Source organism: Capricornis sumatraensis, chromosome 20, assembly GCF_032405125.1.
Source record: "Capricornis sumatraensis isolate serow.1 chromosome 20, serow.2, whole genome shotgun sequence".
Taxonomy (NCBI): Eukaryota; Metazoa; Chordata; class Mammalia; order Artiodactyla; family Bovidae; genus Capricornis; species Capricornis sumatraensis.
In genome coordinates, this window is record NC_091088.1 from 63,420,803 (window position 1) to 63,443,310 (window position 22,508).

At 43.7% G+C, this 22,508-nt stretch overlaps 2 protein-coding genes across 2 annotated transcripts; both read left to right on the plus strand.

Moving 5' to 3' along the window:
• The first annotated feature begins 67 nt into the window (after window positions 1-67).
• Window positions 68-8,993, plus strand: LOC138096669 (zinc finger protein 350-like). Its single transcript, XM_068992942.1, has 5 exons — window positions 68-148; window positions 3,430-3,609; window positions 4,018-4,144; window positions 4,394-4,486; window positions 7,651-8,993. The coding sequence occupies exons 2-5, from the start codon at window positions 3,556-3,558 to the stop codon at window positions 8,991-8,993; spliced, it is 1,617 nt and encodes a 538-aa protein (XP_068849043.1). The 5' UTR covers window positions 68-148; window positions 3,430-3,555.
• A 4,580-nt stretch (window positions 8,994-13,573) lies between these two features.
• LOC138096671 (zinc finger protein 350-like) lies at window positions 13,574-22,151 on the plus strand. The gene is given in 6 exon segments (XM_068992943.1): window positions 13,574-13,592; window positions 17,409-17,594; window positions 17,980-18,106; window positions 18,371-18,463; window positions 20,766-21,964; window positions 21,966-22,151. Coding segments are annotated over 5 exon segments (1,530 nt in total). The 5' UTR covers window positions 13,574-13,592; window positions 17,409-17,579; the 3' UTR covers window positions 22,062-22,151.
• Window positions 22,152-22,508: the final 357 nt, after the last annotated feature.

Below are 22,508 nucleotides of genomic sequence, written 5' to 3' on the forward strand. Positions count from 1 at the left end.
CTTTTTTTTTTTTTTGTCGTCACAGTAGTGGTATTGTTTCGCCCAAGGTGATGCGTGGAGTTGGTGCTGTCTGGACCCCTGGGATTATCTTCAGAGGGCAGAGGCATACGGCAGAAGTGCCGAGGTGGTTATATGTAAGGGGAACCAGGTGGGTACTGGATTTGGGAACCAGACGCGGAGTTTGTCTGTGGTTTGCGTTGGGGGTCTCCTGGGGGTCAGTATGATTAGATTCTGTAGAGATCAGTGCTCTTCTTCCAGTTTTCAAGGCTTGGGGTTCTGTGGATCACTCCGCTTGCAGGGTATACAGGTGGCATTGACGACGATCGCAGTGTCGGATTCAGATTGGGGATTTAATTCGGGGCTCAGTGATGGCGGGGTGTGCCTGGGTCGTCACATGAGGGTGTCTGTATCAGGTTTCGGGTTCATAAGGAAGCGACAGAAGTCCGTACATCCCAGGGCAATAGTTCCAAACCATCTATATTTTATCTTTTTGTGTATGTGTGTTTTTCTTTTTAAATTTATTGAAGTATAATTGGTTTACAACATTGTGAATTTCTACTGTATAGAGAGGTGATTCAGTTTTATATATATATATATATATATATATACATTCTCTTTAATATTCTTTTCCATTATGATTTATGACAGGACATTGAATATAGCTCCCTGTGATATATTGTAGGACCTTGGTTATCCTGGTGTTTAGCTTTTAATTGAGAAGTTGACTATAGAAGGAGAGACTGAACCAGCAATGCCAATCTGTCTTATATTGTCTGTGCGGCTTTTGCACAGCAAAGATAGAGTATATCGTGACAGAGACATTTTGGCCTGCAAATTTGAAAAGCCCTGTGTACTTTTTGCAGAAAATATTTGTCAACACTTGCACTCACCTCCTAATAACGATATATTGCAACAGCACTGTTACTTTGGAGAAGGAAACGGCAACCCACTCCAGTATTCTTGCCAGGAGAATTCCATGGACAGAGGAGCCTGGCAGGCTACAGTCCATGGGATGCAAAAAGTAGGACACGACTGAGCAACTAACAGACACTGTTACTTACCTCCCTGACATACGTGAAAACTTTGTTCTTTGCTAACAGAATCTTCATTTTGCTTAATTATCTGGCAAGGTGCCTTCTGGCAAGGTCACCCATATCCCAGTTTATTGGGAAGTCCTGACTGGCCTTAGTCAATCATGTGGTTTGAGTTCCCATTGCGAGCGACTGAGTTAGTACTAAGAAAAGAGCTTATGCATATGGGGCGGTTCTAAACAGCTGTGTGTGTAGAAATGTGCTTTGGGGTTTCTAGAGAAGCATTTTTTTCTTTTAAAGAAGTAAGGCCTTGGATCTCTTTTTTCATATTGATAATGATATTGATGAAAAATTTTGGCCCAGTTTTCTAATGTTAACTTATTCTTTCAGGTTTTCTTTGTGGTGTTGTAATTATTCATTCCTCATCATTATAGTTTATTTAGTTTTGCCTGTTTTCAACTGCATATATTTTTATACCACATCTTCCTTATCTGTTCATCTGTTGATGGACCCTGGGTTGCATCTGTGTCTCAGCTATTGCAAGTAGTTCTGCTATGAACATCGGGATGCCTGTAGCTTTTCAAATTAGAGTTTTCTCCACATCATGCACTTTTTTTTTAATGTCAGGTTCAATATTTGTGAGACTCATTTATGTTCTTGCACATAGATGTACTCCCCCCACCCCCCGCCATGTAACAGGATTATGCAAATATATAAATATCCACATAGTAAATATTTTGTAGTTTGTATGCCACCGTTCTCTCATGTATAAGTCTTTATTTTTGTTTTATTGTCCTTGAAAGATGTAAAAGGCATCCTTAGCATGAAAGCTGAGCAAAGACTGTTGTTTATCCATAGCATTCTATTGTTTGAATATATGATTTTCCGACTACTTATGAAATTTGTGTTGCTTGCATTTCGGTTTATTATGAATAATGTTACTATGGAGATTCATGACAGTGTCCTCTGGTTTAACTCATATTTTTGGAGGGATGCCCCAGATTTTTGGAGGGATGTGTTTCTTGGATGTATTCTTCAGAATGAAGTTGCTTCTGGCTTGGTGAACATGTGGAGATGCAGGGAGAGTGACCCTCCTTTAGGGGGCACTCCTCACCCTTCCACACTTGCCCTGTCCTAGGCAGGCACCTCTTCCATCTGCCTGTTCCTGAGTTACATCTTTTTGTAAGTAAATATAATACCTAACATGTTTCTCTGAGTTCTGGGAGCCATTCTAGCATATTTTTTTGTTTTGTTTTTGGTCTTGGTTTTGTTTTGTTTTTGGCTGTGCCACACAGCATGTGGGATCTTAGTTTCCTGACCATGGATGGAACCCACGCCCCCTGCAGGAGAAGCACAGAGTCCTAGCCACTGGACCTTCGCAGAATTCCCTTCTCTAGCAAATGAATCAACCCAAGGAGGGGGTCATTGGACCCTGCACTCTGTGGCCAGTTGCTTGGAAGCACAGGTGATAACCTGGACTTGTGTTTGCACTTGAAGCAGAAGGTAGAGGCCAGTCTCATAGGACTGAGCCTGTAACTCATGCAATATGATATTATCTCCAGGTACACAGTAGCGGAATTGAGTTGAAGTGTAGGACATCCAGCTGGTGTTGTAGAACTGCTTCCTGATGTGTTAAAAAAGAACTACGTATCAAATTGATGTCAGAATAGCACCTTGTTGTGGATGAGTTTCTTGTTATTACATTTCCCTCTTCTGATGGCACCACAAACCATGTTTTAAGAGAGTTGTTAGTGTTCATTATGACACTGGAGAATACGTATGACATATAATTTTTGTTTGTCAAATTCTTATGTTAATTAGTACTTTTATACTTTCTTCTGACAACATAGTAGTCTTAGAGCACTTCAACTTCATTTATATATGATTATTTTGTATTTTAATTTCTTATGTATTTTAAAACCTTCTAAGATATTACCAGTATTTTTTATAACAAAGTGTTTCTGCTTTGAGCAGTATGGTGGTTTTCAAAATGAAGTGTGTGTAGTCACGGGATGTATAAAAATTTTTGAGTAGTCCCTGACCACACCTGGTTTAAAGGATCAGCGCCCAGCACCTCTCCTCACATGTGGTCCCTTTTGTGTAACTGAAGTGCCTGCGATTCTCCTGCTCCTGAGGCCTGCTGCTGGGTGAATCTCTTGTTCCTCATCTCATTTGACAGTCACCCCACTTCAGATTCATGGAACAAAGGAACACTACCTCCATCACAGTCAGAAGCTTAGGATTTTTTGGCCAGAAGTATAAAATCTTCTGGGGCTACCAGTAAAGGGACACTCGGCAATGCTGTGGGCATTGGGTTAAGATGAGCACCCAGGAGTAGCAATAGCTTCTGGGCCCAGAGGAAATGTACCCTCAGCTTGAATTTTCTCCTCTACCCAAGGTCCTGAGTCCCCAGGAGCAAAGGAATCAGTCGAAGGAGGAAGAAGTTATAGGATTTGGTAGCAGCATTTTCTTGGGATATGCTTGGTTGAAGACAAGTTTCAGAACAGAAATTGAGAGCAGATCCATGAGATACATCAACAGTGTTTTCAGAGAACAGAAGAAAATGATCCAAGCCCAGGTGACTTCTGGGGCTTTATTTTTCTGGGACTTTTGTTTTATTCTTTCCTTTGTTCCCCAGTGGGTTTGTAGAAACCTGTAAAAAATCATTTTTGTTATTCTATAAAGTATAAATTTGTATATCTTTTCCTGTTATATATACACACACATATATATGTGAGAATGTAGTGTTTCTAGCTTACCAAGATTTAGTTCTACATACTATAGAAAGTTGCAATTGGATAAATGAATGGATGACTGACTACACAATTAGAGAATGTTGTATTAGGCATTTGCTTCTCTAATGATACATTAAAATAAAAGCCCTACTGGATGTCTCAGTGCAGCCTGTAAAGTGGAACAGAACACCTTTAACATTTCTTCCGTATCATCAAGATGACATCATCATTACACACCTCTCTTATAACAGGAAACCCTCACATTTGATGATGTGGCCGTGGACTTCACATGGGAGGAGTGGCAGCTCCTGGCCCCTGTTCAGAAGGCCCTGTATCGGGATGTGATGCTGGAGAACTACAGCAACCTGGTGTCTGCGGGTGAGGACAGCTCCCCTGGGTCACTGACCAGGTCCCCAGTCAGTGGCCTTTCCTTTCTCGGCTTCTGAAAGCTCTGGAGCATCTGTGATGCTCAGTGTCCTCTCTGGCTCAAGAGAAGTGGGTGTATTCTCTCTTCTCCTGTGAGAAAAGCCTTGACTCTGTAGGTTGTGACATGTAGCATTCTGCCATGTTCACAGACCCCAAGGCGAACTCACTGGGCCTAAATAGTCTGTCATTTCCCATGAACAGGTTTTCAAGCAAGCACACCACAGGTACTCTCCAAATTGGATCAAGGAGAACCATGGATGATGGATGATGAAATCCACTGTCAAACCCGTTCAGGTGAGTGAGAGACTAGCAGGGGGACAGGCTGTGGAAATGACCCTGTCAGAGAAGAGCCGCAGCTGCGAGGGGCTTGGAGGATGGGTGAACAGTGCCTCCCTGCATTTCTCTCCTGGCATCAGAGAACTTTTCTTTGTAGGAGTTTCAGTTCAGTTCAGTCACTCAGTCGTGTCTGACTCTTTGCGACCCCATGGGCGACAGCATGCCAGGCCTCCCTGTCCATCACCAACTCCCGGAGTTCACTCAAACTCATGTCCATTGAGTCAGTGATGCCATCCAGCCATCTCATCCTCTGTTGTCCCCTTCTGCTTCCGCTTTCAATCTTTCCCAGCATCAGGGTCTTTTTAAATGAGTCAGTTCTTTGCATCAGGTGGCCAAAGTATTGTAGTTTAGAGAAGAATATATCCCTTTTTGGAAATATTCTGTGTCTTCTGGGATCTGTTTCTTTATTTTACTGCCATCTTGATTTTTGTTTGCCTAGTGTTCTTTTTCCTACCATTTTCATATCTTTTCCTTCTCCATACTTTTCCACCTCATTTTCTATGAAATTCCCCCTTCCAGGACCTCTTGCCACAGAGAAGACTTTTTCTAAAAATGTTTGTTTTTGGCTGTGCTTTGTCTTCGTTGCTGCATGCTGGCTTTTTCTAGTTGCGGTGAAGGGGTGCTGCTCCCTAGTTTTGGTGCACAGGCTTCTCACTGCAGTGGCTTCTCTGTGGAGCATGGGCTCTAGAGCTAAGAGCTTCAGTTGTTGTAGTTCCCAGGTGCTAGAGGACAGGCTCGATAGTTGTGGCCCGCGGGCTTTGTTGCTCCCCAGCATGTCGGGTTTTTCCGGATCAGGGATCAAACTTGTGTCTCCTGCATTGGCAGGCAGTTTCTTTACCACTGAGTTACCAGTGAAGCCCTCCACAGAGAAAACTTTTAATTCCTCTCTGTCTGCTGCCGTCTACTGCCTCTTCCTGCTCCACTGCTCATATTGATTTCCTTTCTCACAACCATCCCATTGGATGCCAGCCCCAAAGTAAACTGGTCTTCACTGGGCCTTCTCTCCGCTCTGAGGTTTTACTAGTGTTTTGCTTTCTCTCTTACTCAATGATCTCTTGACCTTCCAAGTTTTCTTCTTTCTAATAAGCTAACAAATTCCTTTGGCTGACTGGAGAAAACTCCCAAGTTGTTACCTCCCCAGTGTGATCCAGCACAGACTTGGTTCTGCACGATTTCCTCATCTCGATGGCAGCTCTCCTTAGTTCCTAGTAACTACCTGGTTGTGGATTATCTTCCCTCCCAGGAAACCCTACAAGTTAGCGTCTCCCTTACTCTTGTGCAGCCTCCATCCTGGCTAGTCAGACTTTACCTCCACTGTCCCCCCTTGCAGAGCTCTCCTCTGTAAAGGACTCAGCTGTTCAGGATGAATTTTTAACTAGAAAATTATTTTAACATCCTGCATTCTTAGTTCCAGTCTCAACTTGATCATAATTCTTGCCTACTTCCAGTTAATTCCTTTGTGTATTTACTAGTTTTGAAATTTCTTCTCATTTGTTGTAGACCTTACCATCTCATTCACTTCTGAAAGCTTTCATTTCTTTCCTCTGGTATCCTGATAACATTAAGTACCAGGTAACCACATTCCCTTTCAGGACAAAACAGTTCTCTTTTCTGTGATTGTCATGACAGATCATCTTATTCACACAGAGATTTTCATCTTCCTAAATCTCCCAGTCTGTTCCATACATGGAATAGCTAGCTTCCTTGATTCCTTCCTCTATGAATTTTTTTGATAGTGAAGTGTAAACTGGAACGTTACAGCAGTCTAAGCCACTCAGATGGGAAAGAATTCACCTGCAAGGCAGTAGACCCAGGTTCAAGCCCTGGGTTGGAAAGACCACTGGAGAAGGAAATGGCAACCCACTCCCACCCACTGGGAAATTCCGTGGACAGAGGAGCTTGCTGGGCTCAGTCCTTGAGACTGCAAAGAGTTGGATACAACTGAGCAGCTAACACATACACAAACACAGCAGTTGAAAAAACAGACCGAGAGCTTTTGTTCTAAGAGGATGAGACATGAATTTAATCAAAATTTATAGTAAATAATATGTCTAGGTGCTGAAAAGTGCTGTGATGAAATTAAGTTGCATAATGGACCAGTGTGAGCCAGGGCTCCTCTTTTAGGAAAGGGAGCAGCTCTCTGAGATGCAGATTGTAACTTAGATGTGCTTGCAGTTGTCTGCTGTGTCATTTTCTTTCTTTCTTTTTTTCCCTTCTTTTAAAAAGTTTTTTGCCAAAAGACATGTGGAATCTTACTCAGATGCTAAAGAATCTGCCTGCAATGCGGGAGACCTGGGTTTGATCCCTGGGTTGGGAAGATGCCCTTGAGAAGGGAATGGCAACCCATTCCAGAATTCTGGCTTAGAGAATTCCATGGTCAGAGGAATCTGGCAGGCTCCAGTCCATGTGGTCACAAAAGAGTTGAACACAGCTGAGCGACTAACACATGGGGGATTAAACCTAAGCCTCCTGTACTGGAAGCAAAGAGGCTTAATGGCTAAATTGCTAGGGAAGTCCCGTATCATTCTCTTCATTCCCCTCATGCCAACAACACTGGATCCATAGGGAGGCCTGTCTGCCTCCAAATTGATCCAGATTTCCTCCACCTCTCTCCCTCTCCATCACTCCTTCCCACCAGTTTTCACAGCCTGTAGCTGTTTTCCTCATGTTCTGTCTCTGCCCCATGAAGTGGTTTTATCCCGCTACAGCATGGGCTCTGAATACCTGTGGAATGTGTTTGTGACTCCCCAACACTAGCACCATTCCTGGTCCACCATGGTCAGCAGTCAGGATCTGTGGACTGGATGAGTCCATATCACAATGTGGATAAGGTGCCCTGCAACCTCTGGGCTCCTTCTCACAGAATATTGCTTGTATTTTACAGTCTCTGCATGTCTGCAAGGCTAGTGTTTAGAAGGTATTTAAATCTGTATTTTTTCATTGTGAATTGTCCAACCCTGTGTTTTACACTAACTTCTTTTTCCTTTTGAGTGGTTTGTGGCACTATTCCAATGTGCAGGGAACATTAAACATAGAATTTTATTTACACTTATAAAAACATCCCCAGAAAGATTCCTCACATAAGGTATTTTTAGGAAATTCATTTTTCTTCTCTTTCCTAGAAGTCTGGAAATTTGATGACCACCTGCTGGAGTACTTACAAAATGAGAGCCTGGAGAAGAGACTAGAACCATGGCATGAACAGAACCCACTAGAAAATGCTTTTCATCAGAGCATAACTCATTTTTTGCTCAGGCAGCATCATGATGTGTTTGGTTTACATGGTAAATGTATGAAATCAAATTTAACTTTACTCTCTCAAAACCTCAGCTATGAAATAAAGAGCTCCAGTGAGTTTACTGGAGATGAGAAATCCTGTCGCCATGCTGACAGTGAACAGTTTCATCCTGAAATTAAATTCCCCCAAAGCCAAAAACTCATCAGCTCCAAATCCCCATTCAATGAGCATCAGAAAACTAAAAAAACAGAGAAGCCTCATGTATGTGGTGAATGTGGGAAAGCTTTCATCAAAAAGTCTTGGCTCACTGATCATCAGATAATTCACACAGGAGAGAAGCCCCATCGATGTAATCTTTGTGACAAAGCATTCTCTAGAAAATTCATGCTCACTGAACATCAAAGAACGCACACAGGAGAGAAACCTTACCAGTGCACTGACTGTGGCAAAGCCTTCCTCAAGAAATCACGGCTCAATATACATCAGAAAACCCACACCGGAGAGAAACGGTATATCTGCAGTGACTGTGGAAAGGGCTTCATCCAGAAGGGAAATCTCATTGTACATCAGCGAATTCACACAGGTGAGAAACCTTACACATGCAATGAATGTGGAAAAGGCTTCATCCAGAAGACCTGCCTCATCGCCCATCAGAGATTTCACACGGGAAAGACTCCTTTCGTGTGTAGTGAGTGTGGAAAATCCTGTTCCCAGAAGTCAGGTCTCATTAAACATCAAAGAATTCACACAGGAGAGAAACCCTTTGAATGCAGTGACTGTGGGAAAGCCTTCACTACAAAGCAAAAGCTCATTGTCCATCAAAGGACTCACACGGGAGAGAGACCGTATACCTGCAATGAGTGTGGGAAAGCTTTTGCCTACATGTCTTGCCTTGGTAAACATAAGAAAATACACACAAGAGAGAAACATGGAGATGCAATCAAGGGGGAGAATCCTGCCTCACAGACAAGTGATGCCATGCAGAAGAAGAACCTTGTTAACTTGGTGGCTGTGCATGTGCCTTCCATGGCCCTTCAGCCATCAGTCAACATCAGTGAACTCCTAGCAAATAGGAACGTCATCATAATGGGACCACCCGTGGGCAGGTGTGCACCCGCAGGAGATGACAGAGGGTCTGCAGAGGACAGAACCCTTAAGAGTGCAGTGAGCATGGTTGTGCCTTCGGTGGTCAACTACGTTTTATTTTGTGTCACAGAAAACCCCTAGGAAAAAAACTCGAGACATACTATGTGTAGGCAAAAATTTCTAGGTCAGATGGTGGCTGAAAAGTTTATACTGAGAGAAACTGTATAAATGCTGAGGCCAGGAACCCATGATATGCTCATCCAGTTAAATATATGCATTGATACTGAGGCATAATCTGATGTTAACCCAAACACAAACACATCAATTGCTCTGTTGTGTCAGTTGAATGAAGGAAGGAAGCCTGAGTCCAACTAAGTGGAAGAAATAAGTAGGTGAAGTTTTTAAGCATACAGTTTGTATGTGGAAGGTTCCTGTGAACAAACAGGGCTAATACTGGTTTGGTGAGCTATGGGACATGTGCATGTATATATATCAGTTCTGCTTCTCCAGGGCAAGGTGAAGGATTGACTGAAAACTGGGATGTCTACCTTAAACTCTAAGAAATTTTATATTATGCAGAAGGATTTAGATTGAGCCAGTTTGCTTGAGTCTTAGATTGGGTCATTTTATTCATTTACTGAGTATTTGTTGAATACTTCCCTTTTTATTGGGTCCTGTCCTAGTAGCTGAGGATACAGTGGTGATTAAGCCCATGAAAAAACCCATGGTCTCCCAGATAGAGCTTTGAGATAACTATTATTTTTAAGTAGTACATCAGCTAATCTGTTAATAGTAAGAGGATGTAAATACATACACTAAATGAAATAGATCTTAGACCCTTCCAGTTACCATAAGAGAAGACCATCACCTGCATAGCTTATAGAAACAGAAATTCATTTCTCAAGTTCTGGAAGCTACAAAGTCCCAGATTAAGGGGCCTGCAGATTTAGTATCTCACATCCAAGTACTAAGCAGGCCTGATCCTCTGAGCTTTTCAGCTCAAGTGAGATCAGCACATTCAGGGTATTACAGCCATAGACAGACTTGGTATCTAATGACGGCTCCTGGTTCATAGAAGATGGTCATCCCACTGTATCCTCATGTTGGGGAAAAGGCAAAGAGGGGGTGGGTTCTCTTCTATAAAGGCACTATTCCCAATCATGAGGGCTCCATCTTTTGGACCCAGTTGCCTCTTAAATGCCCCACTTCTTAATACCATTCTATTTTCTTTTTAATATTTTAATTTTATTGGAATATGGTTGATTTACAATGCTGTGTCAGTTTCAAGTATACAGCAAAGGATTCCCTGGTGGCTCAGACAGTAAAAAATCTACTGCTATGCAGGAGGCCCAGGTTCAATCCCTGAATTGGGAATTTCCCTTGGAGGAGTGCAGCAATCCACTCCAGTATTCTTGCCTGGAGTATGCCATGGACAGAGGAGCCTGGCGGGCTACATTACAGTCCACAGGGGTGGCACAGACTCAGACACAACTGAAGCGAGATAGCACACATGCGTGGATGCTTTGGTAATAATAGAGAGGTTCCCCATCCCAAGGTTTTCTGGATATAATTTGAACTAAGACTTAAGTACTAACGGGAGTCCTGCATCATAATATAGGTAACTAGAGAATATTCCTATGCAATATTGCTCTTTATAGCATTGGACCATGCTTCTATCACCAATCATGTCCACAGCTGGGTATTGTTTTTGCTTTGGCTCCATCCCTTCATTCTTTCTGGAGTTATTTCTCCACTGATCTCCAGTAGCATATTGGGCACCTACTGAATTGGGAGTTCCTCTTTCAGTATCCTATCATTTTGCCTCTTCATACTGTTCATGGGGTTCTCAAGGCAAGAATACTGAAGTGGTTTGCCATTCCCTTCTCCAGTGGACCACATTCTGTCAGACCTCTCCACCATGACCCGCCCGTCTTGGGTTGCCCCTCGGGCATAGCTTAGTTTCATTGAGTTAGACAAGGCTGTGGTCCTAGTGTGATTAGATTGACTAGTTTTCTGTGAGTATGTGTGTCTGCCCTCTGATGCCCTCTTGTAACACCTACCATCTTACTTGGGTTTCTCTTACTTTGGGCATGGGTTATCTCTTCAGAAGGAGATATTAAGAAGCAGAAGATATTAAGAAGAGGTGGCAAGAATACACAGAAGAACTGTACAAAAAAGATCTTCACGACCCGGCTAATCACGATGGTGTGATCACTCATCTAGAGCCAGACATCCTGGAATGTGAATTCAAGTGGGCCTTAGAAAGCATCACTACGAACAAAGCTAGTGGAGGTGATGGAATTCCAGTTGGGCTATTTCAAATCCTGAAAGATGATGCTGTGAAAGTGCTGCACTTAATATGCCAGCAAATCTGGGAAACTCAGCAGTGGCCAAAGGACTGGAAAAGATCAGTTTTCATTCCAATCCCAAAGAAAGGCAACGCCAAAGAATGCTCAAACTACCGCACAATTGCACTCATCTCACATGCTAGTAAGTAATGCTGAAAATTCTCCAAGCCAGACTTCAGCAATACGTGATCTGTGAACTTCCAGATGTTAAAGCTGGTTTTAGAAAAGGCAGAGGAACCAGAGATCAAATTGGCAACATCCGCTGGATCATGGAAAAAGCAAGAGAATTTCAGAAAAACATCTATTTCTTCTTTATTAACTATGCCAAAGCCTTGACTGTGTGGATCACAATAAACTGTGAAAAATTCTGAAAGAGATGGGAATACCAGACCACCTGACCTGCCTCTTGAGGAATCTGTATGCAGGTCAGGAAGTAACAGTTAGAACTGGACATGGAACAACAGACTGGTTCCAAACAGGAAAAGGAGTACGTCAAGGTTGTATATTGTCACCTTGCTTATTTAACTTATATGCAGAGTGCATCATGAGAAACGCTGGACTGGAAGAAACACAAGCTGGAATCAAGATTGCCAGGAGAAATATCAATAACCTCAGATATGCAGATGATACCACCCTTATGGCAGAAAGTGAAGAGGAACTAAACAGCCTCCTGATGAAAGTGAAAGAGGAGAGTGAAAATGTTGGCTTAAAGCTCAACATTCAGAAAACAAAGATCATGACATCCGGTCCCATCACTTCATGGGAAATAGATGGGGAAACAGTGGAAACAGTGTCAGACTTTATTTTTGGGGCTCCAAAAATCACTGCAGATGGTGACTGCAGCCATGAAATTAAAAGACGCTTAGTCCTTGGAAGAAAAGTTATGACCAACCTAGATAGCATATTCAAAAGCAGAGACATTACTTTGCCGACTAAGGTCCGTCTAGTCAAGTCTATGATTTTTCCAGTAGTCATGTATGGATGTGACAGTTGGACTGTGAAGAAGGCTGAGCGCCGAAAAATTGATGCTTTTGAACCGTGGTGTTGGAGAAGACTCTTGAGAGCCCCTTGGACTGCAAGGAGATCCAACCAGTCCATTCTAAAGGAGATCGCCCCTGGGATTTCTTAGGAAGGAATGATGCTAAAGCTGAAACTCCAGCACTTTGGCCACCTGATGTTAAGAGCTGACTCACTGGCAAAGACTCTGATGCTGGGAGAGATTGGGGGCAGGAGGAGAAGGGGACGACAGAGGATGAGATGGCTGGATGGCATCACTGACTCGATGGACGTGAATCTGAGTGAACTCAGGGAATTGGTGATGGACAGGGAGGCCTGGCGTGCTGCGATTCATGGGGTTGCAAAGCGTCGGACACGACTGAGCGACTGAACTGAACTGAAATGAGCGAATATTCCAGGACTGTTTCTAGTGATTGTATTTGACAACCTTCCTGCCTCAGATTCTCTGAGAAACTTAATGCGAATATCCTAGCCATGTCCCCCCAGCTCTTAAACCAGAACCTCTGGGGCTACAAATGAGGACCCCTCATTTTTAACAACGGCCTGAGGCACACTTAATTTTGACGTTCTTTGCCCTACATTTTGGGTTACTGTCCCCATCACCACGCTTACATTATAGTGGGATGGATTCAAGTCGAGCTTTTTCCATCAACTCCACACCATTAATGGCGTCACTTCTGGGGGCCTTTTCCCCAGCCCCCACCCCCAGTCACAACTTGGGTAGTCCCTGCTGCTCTTTTCCCTGTTAATGGCAAGCCCCATACTGTACAGCTCCCGGAAATTATTTTCTGTTCTAAAAAAAAAACAGCTTCCTGCAAACTGTTTTCCCTCTAGAAGCTTTCCGTGGTATCCGTTTACCAGACGTATTTCTTTCCCTTTCTGGGAGTGCATCTCCGCTGCCAACTGGACGATTTAACTCTTACCTTTCTGTTTGGATTTTTTTTTTTAATACAAAGTGGATAATATACACCGTGGCCTTTTACTTCCCTGCCTAGCAGGCTTGAAATCATCTTAGTCAGCATCAGTTTTGTCTCGCGAAGCCTGAGACTGAAAATGTACCTATTTTCTGCAATAATCGAAGTGCCAGGAAATGAGAGAAGTTCAGCGGCTTCTCAGCCTCCAGGCATCCCCAGCTTCTGGGGCACAAACGCATCCCTGGGTGTTGTGTACGTCAGGTGTGCCAACATGGCTGCTCCCAAGGGGCCGCTGTGAGCTGGGCGCAGACATACTGCTTCTCTAGGACGTACCGGAAGTCGGGTCCTCTGCTCCTGCACACTCCAGATCCACCTCGGCTTCCGTAGACAGTTCTGGAGGTCAAAGCAGTTCACGGAAGCACGATGCCGTTTAGGCGGTTGGTCAGTCTGAGGAAAATCAGGTGTGTGTGCGATTTTTGTCCCTGGAATTTGTTGTTGCTTTTGTTGTTATCACAGTGGTGGTATTGTTTCGTCCAGGGTGATAGATGGACTTGGTGCCGTCTGGACCCATGAGATTATTGCCAGAGGGCAGAGGGGGAGGGTAGAGATGCCGAGGTGGTTATATTTAAGGGGAACCAGGTGGGTACCGGATTTGTGGAGAACCAGACGTGGAGTTTGTCTGTGGTTTGCATTGGGAGCGTGTCCTGTGAATCAGTGTAATTAGATTGTGTAGAGATCAAACTTTCAGTTGTCAGGCCTTGGGGTTTTGTAGATCACTCGGCTTGCAAGGTGTACATGTGTTGCAGAAACCAGTAATGGAGAAACCAAGCACCGCACTCTGAGTTGGAGAACTCAGGTTTATTAAGCAGGTGGGCCCAGAGGAGTTAACACTCCAAGCTCTGAGCCGTAAACAAAGGGTTTATAGAGTTTTTATAGACAGACTATAGTAGGCAACATTAGCTGCTAATAGGGTGGTTTAAATTAAGGGATTTCGCGCGCGCGGGAACAGCGGTCAAGACGGGGAGGGGGATGCCTGACCTTTACAGGGACAGGCATGATTAAGCAGGATTGCAGGGGCCGCGTAATTGCAAAGAGCAGGACAAGGGTGAGTGAGATAAGCTCCAGTTCCTAGTATTGTAAGTCCCCACTTCCTGAGACGACGTGACCTGTGATCCAGACTTTGCAAGGAGCAAGCAGAGGCAGAACAAGCAGGAGGTTATGTTAAGTTTTAACTTTTCCTCTTCAGTGGCATTGACAACGATCGCAGTGTTGGATTCAGGTTGGGGATTTAATTCGGGCTACAGTGGTGGTGGGGACTGGATCATCACATGAGGGTGTCTGGCCCAGGGTTTGGGTTAATAAGAAAGTGTGTAGTGTAGTCAGTGTCTGGTACAGAGAGGTGTGTGATGGCTGAATATTTGGATGCCAAGGATGGTTGCGTTGGTAGTTGCGTTGAGGTTCCAGTTTCTGCTGGTGCAATGGAAGACTGTACATCCCAGGGCAGTAGTTCCAAACCATCTGTATTTTAGCTATTTTGTGTGTGTGTGTTTTTCTTTTTAAGTTTGCTGAAGTATAGTTGATTTACAATGGTATGTTAATTTCTACTGTACAGCAAGGTGATTCAGTTACATATATATACACACACACACACATTCTCCTTGATATTAATTTCCATTATGATTTATGACAGGACATTGAATATAGTTCCCTGTGCTATACTGTAGGACCTTGTTTAGCTTTAATCGAGGAGCTGACTACAGGACGAGAGGCTGAACCAGCAATGCCGATCTGTTTTGTACCGCCTGTGCTGCTTTGACATAGCAAAGGCAGAATATAGTTGTGACAGACATTCTGGCCTGCAAATTTGAAAATCTGTCTGTTCTCTTTTGCAGAAAATATTTGCAACACCTGCACTCACCTCCTAATATTGGTATGTTGCAACAGCACCATTACTTACCTCCTTGACATACATGAACACTGTTATTTGCTAACAGAATCTTCTTTTTGTTTAATCATCTGGCAAGGTGACCTCTGGAAAGGCCACCCATATCCCAGTTTATTGGGAAGTCCTGGCTGGTCTTAGTCAATCGTGTATTTCAAGTTCCCATTGCTAGTGACCAAATTAGTACTAAGAAATGAGCTTGGGCATTTCTAACCAGCTATGTATGTAGATATCCTTTGGGGTTTCTAGGGGAGCATTTTTTCTTTCAAATAAGTATCATTCCACGTTGATAATGATATTGCTGAAAAATATTGGTCCGATTTTCAATGTTAACTTATTCTTTCGCATTTTTCTTTATGGTGTTATAATTATTCATTCCTCATTATAGTTTATTCAGTTTTTTAAATTTTCAACTGCATATATTTATACAGCACGCCTTCTTTATCTGTTCATCTGTTGAAGGACACGGGTTGCGTTTGTGTCTTGGCTATTATAAGTTAGTTCTGCTGTGAACATTGGGATACCTGTATCTTTTCAAATTAGAGTTTTCTCCACATCATGCTTTTTTTTTTTTTTTTAATGTCAGGTTCAATATTTGTGAGAATCATTCATGTTTTTGCACATAGGTGTACTTTTTTTCCCCCCTGTGTAGCAGGGTCAGGAAAATATTAAATATCCACATAGTAAATATTTTGGGGTTTTCATGCCACCATTCTCTCATGTATACTTCTTTATTTTTGTTTTATAGTCTTTGAGAAGTGTAAAAGGCATTTTTAGCTTGAAGCTGAGCAAAGACTGTACTTTTCCAATATTATTCTATTGTTTGAATATATGATTTTCCGACTATTTATGAAATGTGTGTTGTTTACATTTTGGTTTATTATGAATAATGTTACTATGGAAATTCATGACAGTGTCCTCTGGTTCAACCCAGATTTTTGGAGGGATGTTATTTCTTAGATATATTCTTCAGAGTGAAGTTGCTTCTGGCTTGAACATGTGGAGATGCAGGGAGAGTGACCCTCCTGTAGGGGGCACACCTCACCCTTCCACACATACCCTGTCTTGGGAACCTCTTCCATCTACCTGTTCCTGAGTTACATCTTTTTATAAATAAATATAGAACCTAAAATATTTCTCTACATTTTGTTAGGTGTTCTAGCATATGTTTGTTTTGTTTTTGGTCTTGGTTTTGTTTATGTTTGTTTTGTGTTGTGTTTGGCTGTGCCACACAGCATGTGGGATCATAGTCCTAAGACCAGGGATCAAACTCATGCCCCCTGCAATAGAAGCATGGAGTCCTAACCACTGGACCACCAGAGAATTCCCTGCTCTAACAAATTAATCAGCTGAAGGAGGGGGTCATTGGGACCTGGGATTGGTGGCCAGTTGCTCAGAAGCACAGGTGACAACCTGGACTTGTGTTTGCACATGAAGCAGAGGGTAGAGGCCAGTCTCATAGGACTGAATCTGTAACTCGTGCAATTGATATTATCTTCAGGTTCATAGTGGCAGAATTGAGCTGAAGTGTAGGACATCCAGCCTGTGTTATAGACCTGCTTCGTGATGTGTTAGAAAAGAACTATGTATCAAATTGGTGTCAGAATCACACCTTGTTGTATATGAGTTTTTGTTATTACACTTCCCTCTTTTGATAGCGCCACAATCTATGTTCTTTAAGACAGTTGTTACTGTGCATTATGACACTGAAGAGTATGTACCACATATAATTTTTGTTTGTCAAATTCTTGTTAATTTGTACTTTTGTGCTTTCTTCTGGACAATATGGTAGTTTTAGAGCACTTCAACTTTAATTATGTATAATTATTTTGTATTTTAATTTTTATGTATTTGAAACCTCCTAAGATATTACCATTATTGCTTATAAGAATGCATTTCTGGTTTGACCAGTGCATTGGTTTTCAAAATGAGTGCATGTACTCATGGGGCATATAAGAACATTTGACAAGGTCCCTGAGTGCACACGATTTAAAGAAAACAGTGCTCAGTGCCTCTCCTGCCACGTGGTCCCTTTTGTATAACAGAGCCACTTGTGATTCTCATGCCCCTGAGGCCTGCTACTGGGATGGATCTTGATTCCCTCATCTCCTTTGACAGTCACACCACTTCAAGTTCACAGAATAAAAGAATATATCACCAGCACAGTGAGAAGCTTAGATTTCTTGGCCAGAGGTATAAACTCTTCTGGGCCAGCAAACAAAGGGACATTCAGCAATGCTGTGGGGCTTGGGCTAAGGTGAGCACCCAGGAGCAGCGATAGCATCCGAGCCCAGAGGAAATGTACCCTCAGCTTGAATTTTCTCCTCCACCCAAGGTCCTGAGTCCCCAGGAGCAAAATAATCAGTTGAAGGAGAAAGAAGTTACAGATTTGGTAGCAGCATTTTCTTGGGATATGCTTGGTTGAAGACAAGTTTCAGAACAGAAATTGAGAGCAGATCCACGAGACACATCAACAGTACCAGGTGTTTTCAGAGAACAGAAGAAAATGATCCAGGCCCAGGTGACTTTTGATTTGTTTTATTCTTTCCTTTGTTCCCTAATGGATTTTTAGAGGCCTGTAAAAAATCGCTTTCATTATTCCATAAAGTATAAATTTGTATATCTTTTTGTGTCGTATATATATATATACATGTGTATATATATGTGAGGTTGTAGTGTTTCTAGCTTAACAAGAAGATTTAGTTCTACATACTATATAGAAAGTTCCAATTGGATAAAGGAATGGATGGCTGACTACGCAATTAGAAAATATTGTATTCAGCATTTGCTTCTCTAATGATACATTAAAATAAAAGCCCTACTGGATATCTCAGTGCAGCAGAACGCCTTTAACATTTCTTCCATATCATCAAGATGACATCATCGTTACACACCTCTTATTACAGGAAACCCTCACATTTGATGATGTGGCCGTGGACTTCACATGGGAGGAGTGGCAGCTCCTGGCCCCTGTTCAGAAGGCCCTGTACTGGCATGTGATGCTGGAGAACTATAGCAACCTGGTGTCTGCGGGTGAGGATGGCTCCCCTGGGTCACTGACCAGGTCCCCAGTCAGTGGCCTTTCCTTTCTCAGCTTCTGAAAGCTCTGGAGTGGTCTGTGATGCTCGTATGTCCTCTCTGGCCCAAGAGAAGTGGGTGTATTCTCTCTTCTGCAAGAAAAGCCTTGACTCTGTAGGTTGTGAAATTGTTTTGGCCTCACATGTAGCATTCTGCCATGTTCACAGACCCCAAGGCGAACTCACTGGGCCTAAATAGTCTGTCATTTCCCATGAACAGGTTTTCAAGCAAGCACATCAGAGGTACTCTCCAGATTGGATCAAGGAGAACCATGGATGATGGATGATGAAATCCACTGTCAAACCCGTTCAGGTGAGTGAGAGACCAGCAAGAGGACAGGCTGTGGAAATGACCCTGTCAGAGAAGAGCCACAGCTGCCAGGGGTTGGAGGCTCTGTGCATCTCTCTACTGATGTTATGCTCCCCCAGGCAAGATACTGGATGGAGTTAGCCATTCACTTCTCCAGGGTTCTTCCCAACCCAAGGATTGAACCTGTGTCACTTATATCTTCTGAACTGGCAGGTGGATTCTTTACCACTAAAGCCACCTGGGAAGCCCTAACTGTTGCCTACTTCTAGTTAATTCCTTTGTGTATGTACTAGTTTTGAACTTTCTTCTCATTTGTTGTAGACCTTAACATTGTATTCCTGAAGGCTTTCATTTTTTCCCCCTCATATCCTGATAGCATTAAGTCCCAGGTAACCATGTTCCCCGGAGAAGGCGATGGCACCCCACTCCAGTACTCTTGCCTGGAAAACCCCATGGATGGAGGAGCCTGGTAGGCTGCAGTCCATGGGGTCGCGAAGAGTCGGACATGACTGAGCGTCTTCACTTTCACTTTTCACTTTCATGCATTGGAGAAGGAAATGGCAACCCACTCCAATGTTCTTGCCTGGAGAATCCCATGGACGGGGGAGCCTGGTGGGCTGCTGTCTATGAGGTCGCACAGAGTTGGACATGACTGAAACGACTTAGCAGCAGCAGCAGCAACCATGTTCCCTATTATGACATAAAAATTCTCCTTTCTGTGATCATCATGACAGATCATTTTATTCCCAGAGATTTCTGATTCCTAAACCTCCCAGTCTGTTTCATACATGGGACTGCTTCCTTGATTCCTTCCTCTATGAATTTTTTTGATAATCTGTTGTAAACTGGAATGTTACAGCAGCTGAGAAAACTAATAGCCTGAGAGCTTTCGTTCTAAGAGGATGAGACATCAATTTAATCAAAATTTAAAATAAATAATATGACCAGGGGGTGAAAAGGGCTGTGATGGAATTAAATTGCGTCATGGACCAGTGTGAGCTGGGGCTCCTCTTTTAGGAAAGGGAGCAGCTTTCTGGGATGTAGGATGTAACTTAGGTGTGGTTGCAATTCTCTGCTGTGTCATTTTCTGTTTTTTTCCCCTTAAATTTTTTTTTTCTTTTTTTGGCCATATGACATATGGGATCTTACTCAGATGGTAAGGAATCTGCTTGTGATGCTGGAATGAGCCCCTGGAGAAGGAAATGGCTACCTACTCCTGTATTCTTGCCTGGAAAATTCTATGGACAGAGAAACCTGGTGGGCTACAGTCCATGGGGTCGCAAAGAGTCATGGGCACGACTGAGCAACTAACACACTGTGGATTGAACCCAAGCCCCCTGTACTGGAGGCACAGTGTCTTAACTGCTAAACCACCAGGGAAGTCGCTGTATCATTTTCTTCATTCCCTCTCCCAGCAACCCCAATGCTGGATCCATGGGGAGGCCTATCTTCCTCCAAATTGAGCCTGGATTTCCTCCACCCCTCTCCCTCTTCATTGCTCCTTCCCACCAGTTTTCACAGCTTACAGCTGTTTTCCTCGTGTTCTGTCTCTGCCCTGTGAAGTGGTTTGACCCCACTATAACATAGGCTCTGTGCACCTGAGGAGTACGTTTGTGACTCCCCAACACTAGCACCATTCCTGGTCCACTGTGGACATCAGTCAGGATCTGTGGACTGAATGATCCGTCACAATGTAGATGAGGTGGCCCTGCAGCCTGTAGTCTCCTGCTCACAGGACATTGCTTGTATTCTACATTATTTAGAAAGTAACCAAGTCTGTCTTTATTCATTATGACTATTTTGTCCCCCCCCCCAGGGTATGAAGAATATTAAACAGAGTCTTATTTATGCTCATACTATAGGCTCATCACTAAAAAGACATCTCACATCGAAGTGTTTTTAAAAATACCTTTATTCTGGGACTCCCCTGGTGGTCCCTGGGTTTGGACTGTGCACTTCCACTGCAGAGGTGCAGGTTTGATCTCTGGTTGCGGAACTAAGATCCCACGTGTGTATTAGTCACTCAGTCCTGACTGACTCTTGGCGACCCCATGGACTGCAGCCTGCCAGGCTCCTCTGTCCATGGGATTCTCCTGGCAAGATTACTGGAGTTAGCTGCCATTTGCTTTTCCAGATATTCCCGACCCAGGGATCACGCTGGCATCTCCTGCATTGCAGGCAGGTTCTTTACCATCTGAGCCATCAGGGAAGCCCCAAGATCTCACATGCCACAAGGCAAAAAACAAACAAACCTTTTATTCCAGATCTAAAAGATAGAGGAATTCATTCTTCTTTTCTTTCCTAGAAGTCTGGAAAGTTCATGGCCACCTGCTGGAACACTTACAAAACAAGAGAGTGGAGAAAAGACTAGAACAATGGCTTGAACAGAACCCACTGGACAATTCTGGTCATCAGAGCAGAACTCTGTTCAGGCACAATCATGATGTGTTTGACTTACATGGAAGAAGCGTGACATCAAATTCAAGTTTACTCTCCGAGAGTCCGAACTGTGAAATAAAGAGCCCCGCTGAGCCTCCTGCAGATGGGAAATACTGCCCCCATGCTGACAGGGAACCATTTCATCCTGAACTCCTCAGCACTAAGTCCCAACTCATGGAGCATCAGCACACTAAACAAATGAAGAAGCCTCATGTGTGCAGTGAATGTGGGAAAGCATTCGTCAAGAAGTCTTGGCTCGCTGATCACCAGAATCTTCATACAGGAGAGAAGCCCCATCGATGTAACCTCTGTGGGAAAGCCTTCTTCAGAAAGTTCCAGCTCACTGAGCACCAGAGGATGCACATGGGGGACAAACCTTACGAGTGCGCTGAATGTGGCAAAGCCTTCCTCAAGAAATCAGGGCTCAATGTGCACCAGAAAACCCACACGGGAGAGAAACCATTTATTTGCAGTGAGTGTGGCAAGGGCTTCATCCAGAAGGGAAATCTTGTGGTCCATCTGCGGATCCACACAGGCGAGAAACCTTACACGTGCACCGAGTGTGGGAAAGGCTTTAGCCAGAAGACGTGCCTCACGGCACACCAGCGGATTCACACTGGCACGAGTCCCTTTGTGTGTGGTGAGTGTGGGAAGACGCTTTCCCAGAAAATGGGTCTCATCAAGCACCAGAGGACTCACACAGGAGAGAAGCCCTTTGAATGCAGCCATTGCGGAAAGGGATTTATCGAGAAACCACAGCTCGTGATACACCAGAGGATCCACACAGGGGAGAAACCCTACAGATGCAGCAAGTGTGGGAAATCATTCAGAGGGAAGTCGGTCCTCAATAAACACCTGAGAACTCACTCAGTCAAGGAAATCCCTCCCTCAGCGAAGTCCCCCCAGAGCAGTGTTGTCCTCCAGGAGAAAAACCTGAACACAGTGAAAATGCACCTGCCTCCTCTGGCCCCTCAGTCGCCAGTTGGCATCAGTGGGCTCCTGGCTAACAGGAGCATGGTCTTAGTGGGACAGCCTGTGACCCGATGGCCACCCACTGGAGACAACAGGGGGGCTGGCCCAGGAGAGGACCCTTATGAACTCAGTGAATGTGGTCGTGCCTTCAGTGGTCAATTGCATTTTATTTTATGTCACTGGAAACTAGTAGGAAAAAACAAAACACATTGTCTGAGGAAAAGGGTTGAGCAAAAATTTCTACCTCAGACGGTGGCTGAAAGTATACACTGTAAGAATTCATATGAATGTGGAGACTGGAAGGGCATAATGTCCTCATCCAGTTAGATATATGCATTGGTACAGAGGAATAATCTCATGTTAACCCAACAGGTACACTTCAGTTGTTCTACTGTGTCAAATAAATGAAGGAAGGTAAGGTAAGGTAAGATGTGTGTGGTTAGTCGTGTCTGACTCTTTGTGACCCCATAGACTGTAGTCCCCCAGGTTCCTCTGTCCATGGGATTTCCCAGGCAAGAATACTGGAGTGGGTTGCCATTTTCTTCTCCAGGGGATCTTACTGACCCAGGAATGGAACCCACATCTCCTGTGTTTTCTACATTGCAGGCGGATTCTTTATCTGCTGAACCATTGAGAA

Bases quoted from the DNA above. Each gene is read 5' to 3' on its own strand.
- LOC138096669 (XM_068992942.1), top strand. From the start codon at position 3,556: ATGAGATACATCAACAGTGTTTTCAGAGAACAGAAGAAAATGATCCAA. The intron at 4,145-4,393 runs GTGAGGACAGCT...TCCCATGAACAG, and splicing joins CAGCAACCTGGTGTCTGCGG to GTTTTCAAGCAAGCACACCA. The intron at 4,487-7,650 runs GTGAGTGAGAGA...TCTCTTTCCTAG, and splicing joins CCACTGTCAAACCCGTTCAG to AAGTCTGGAAATTTGATGAC.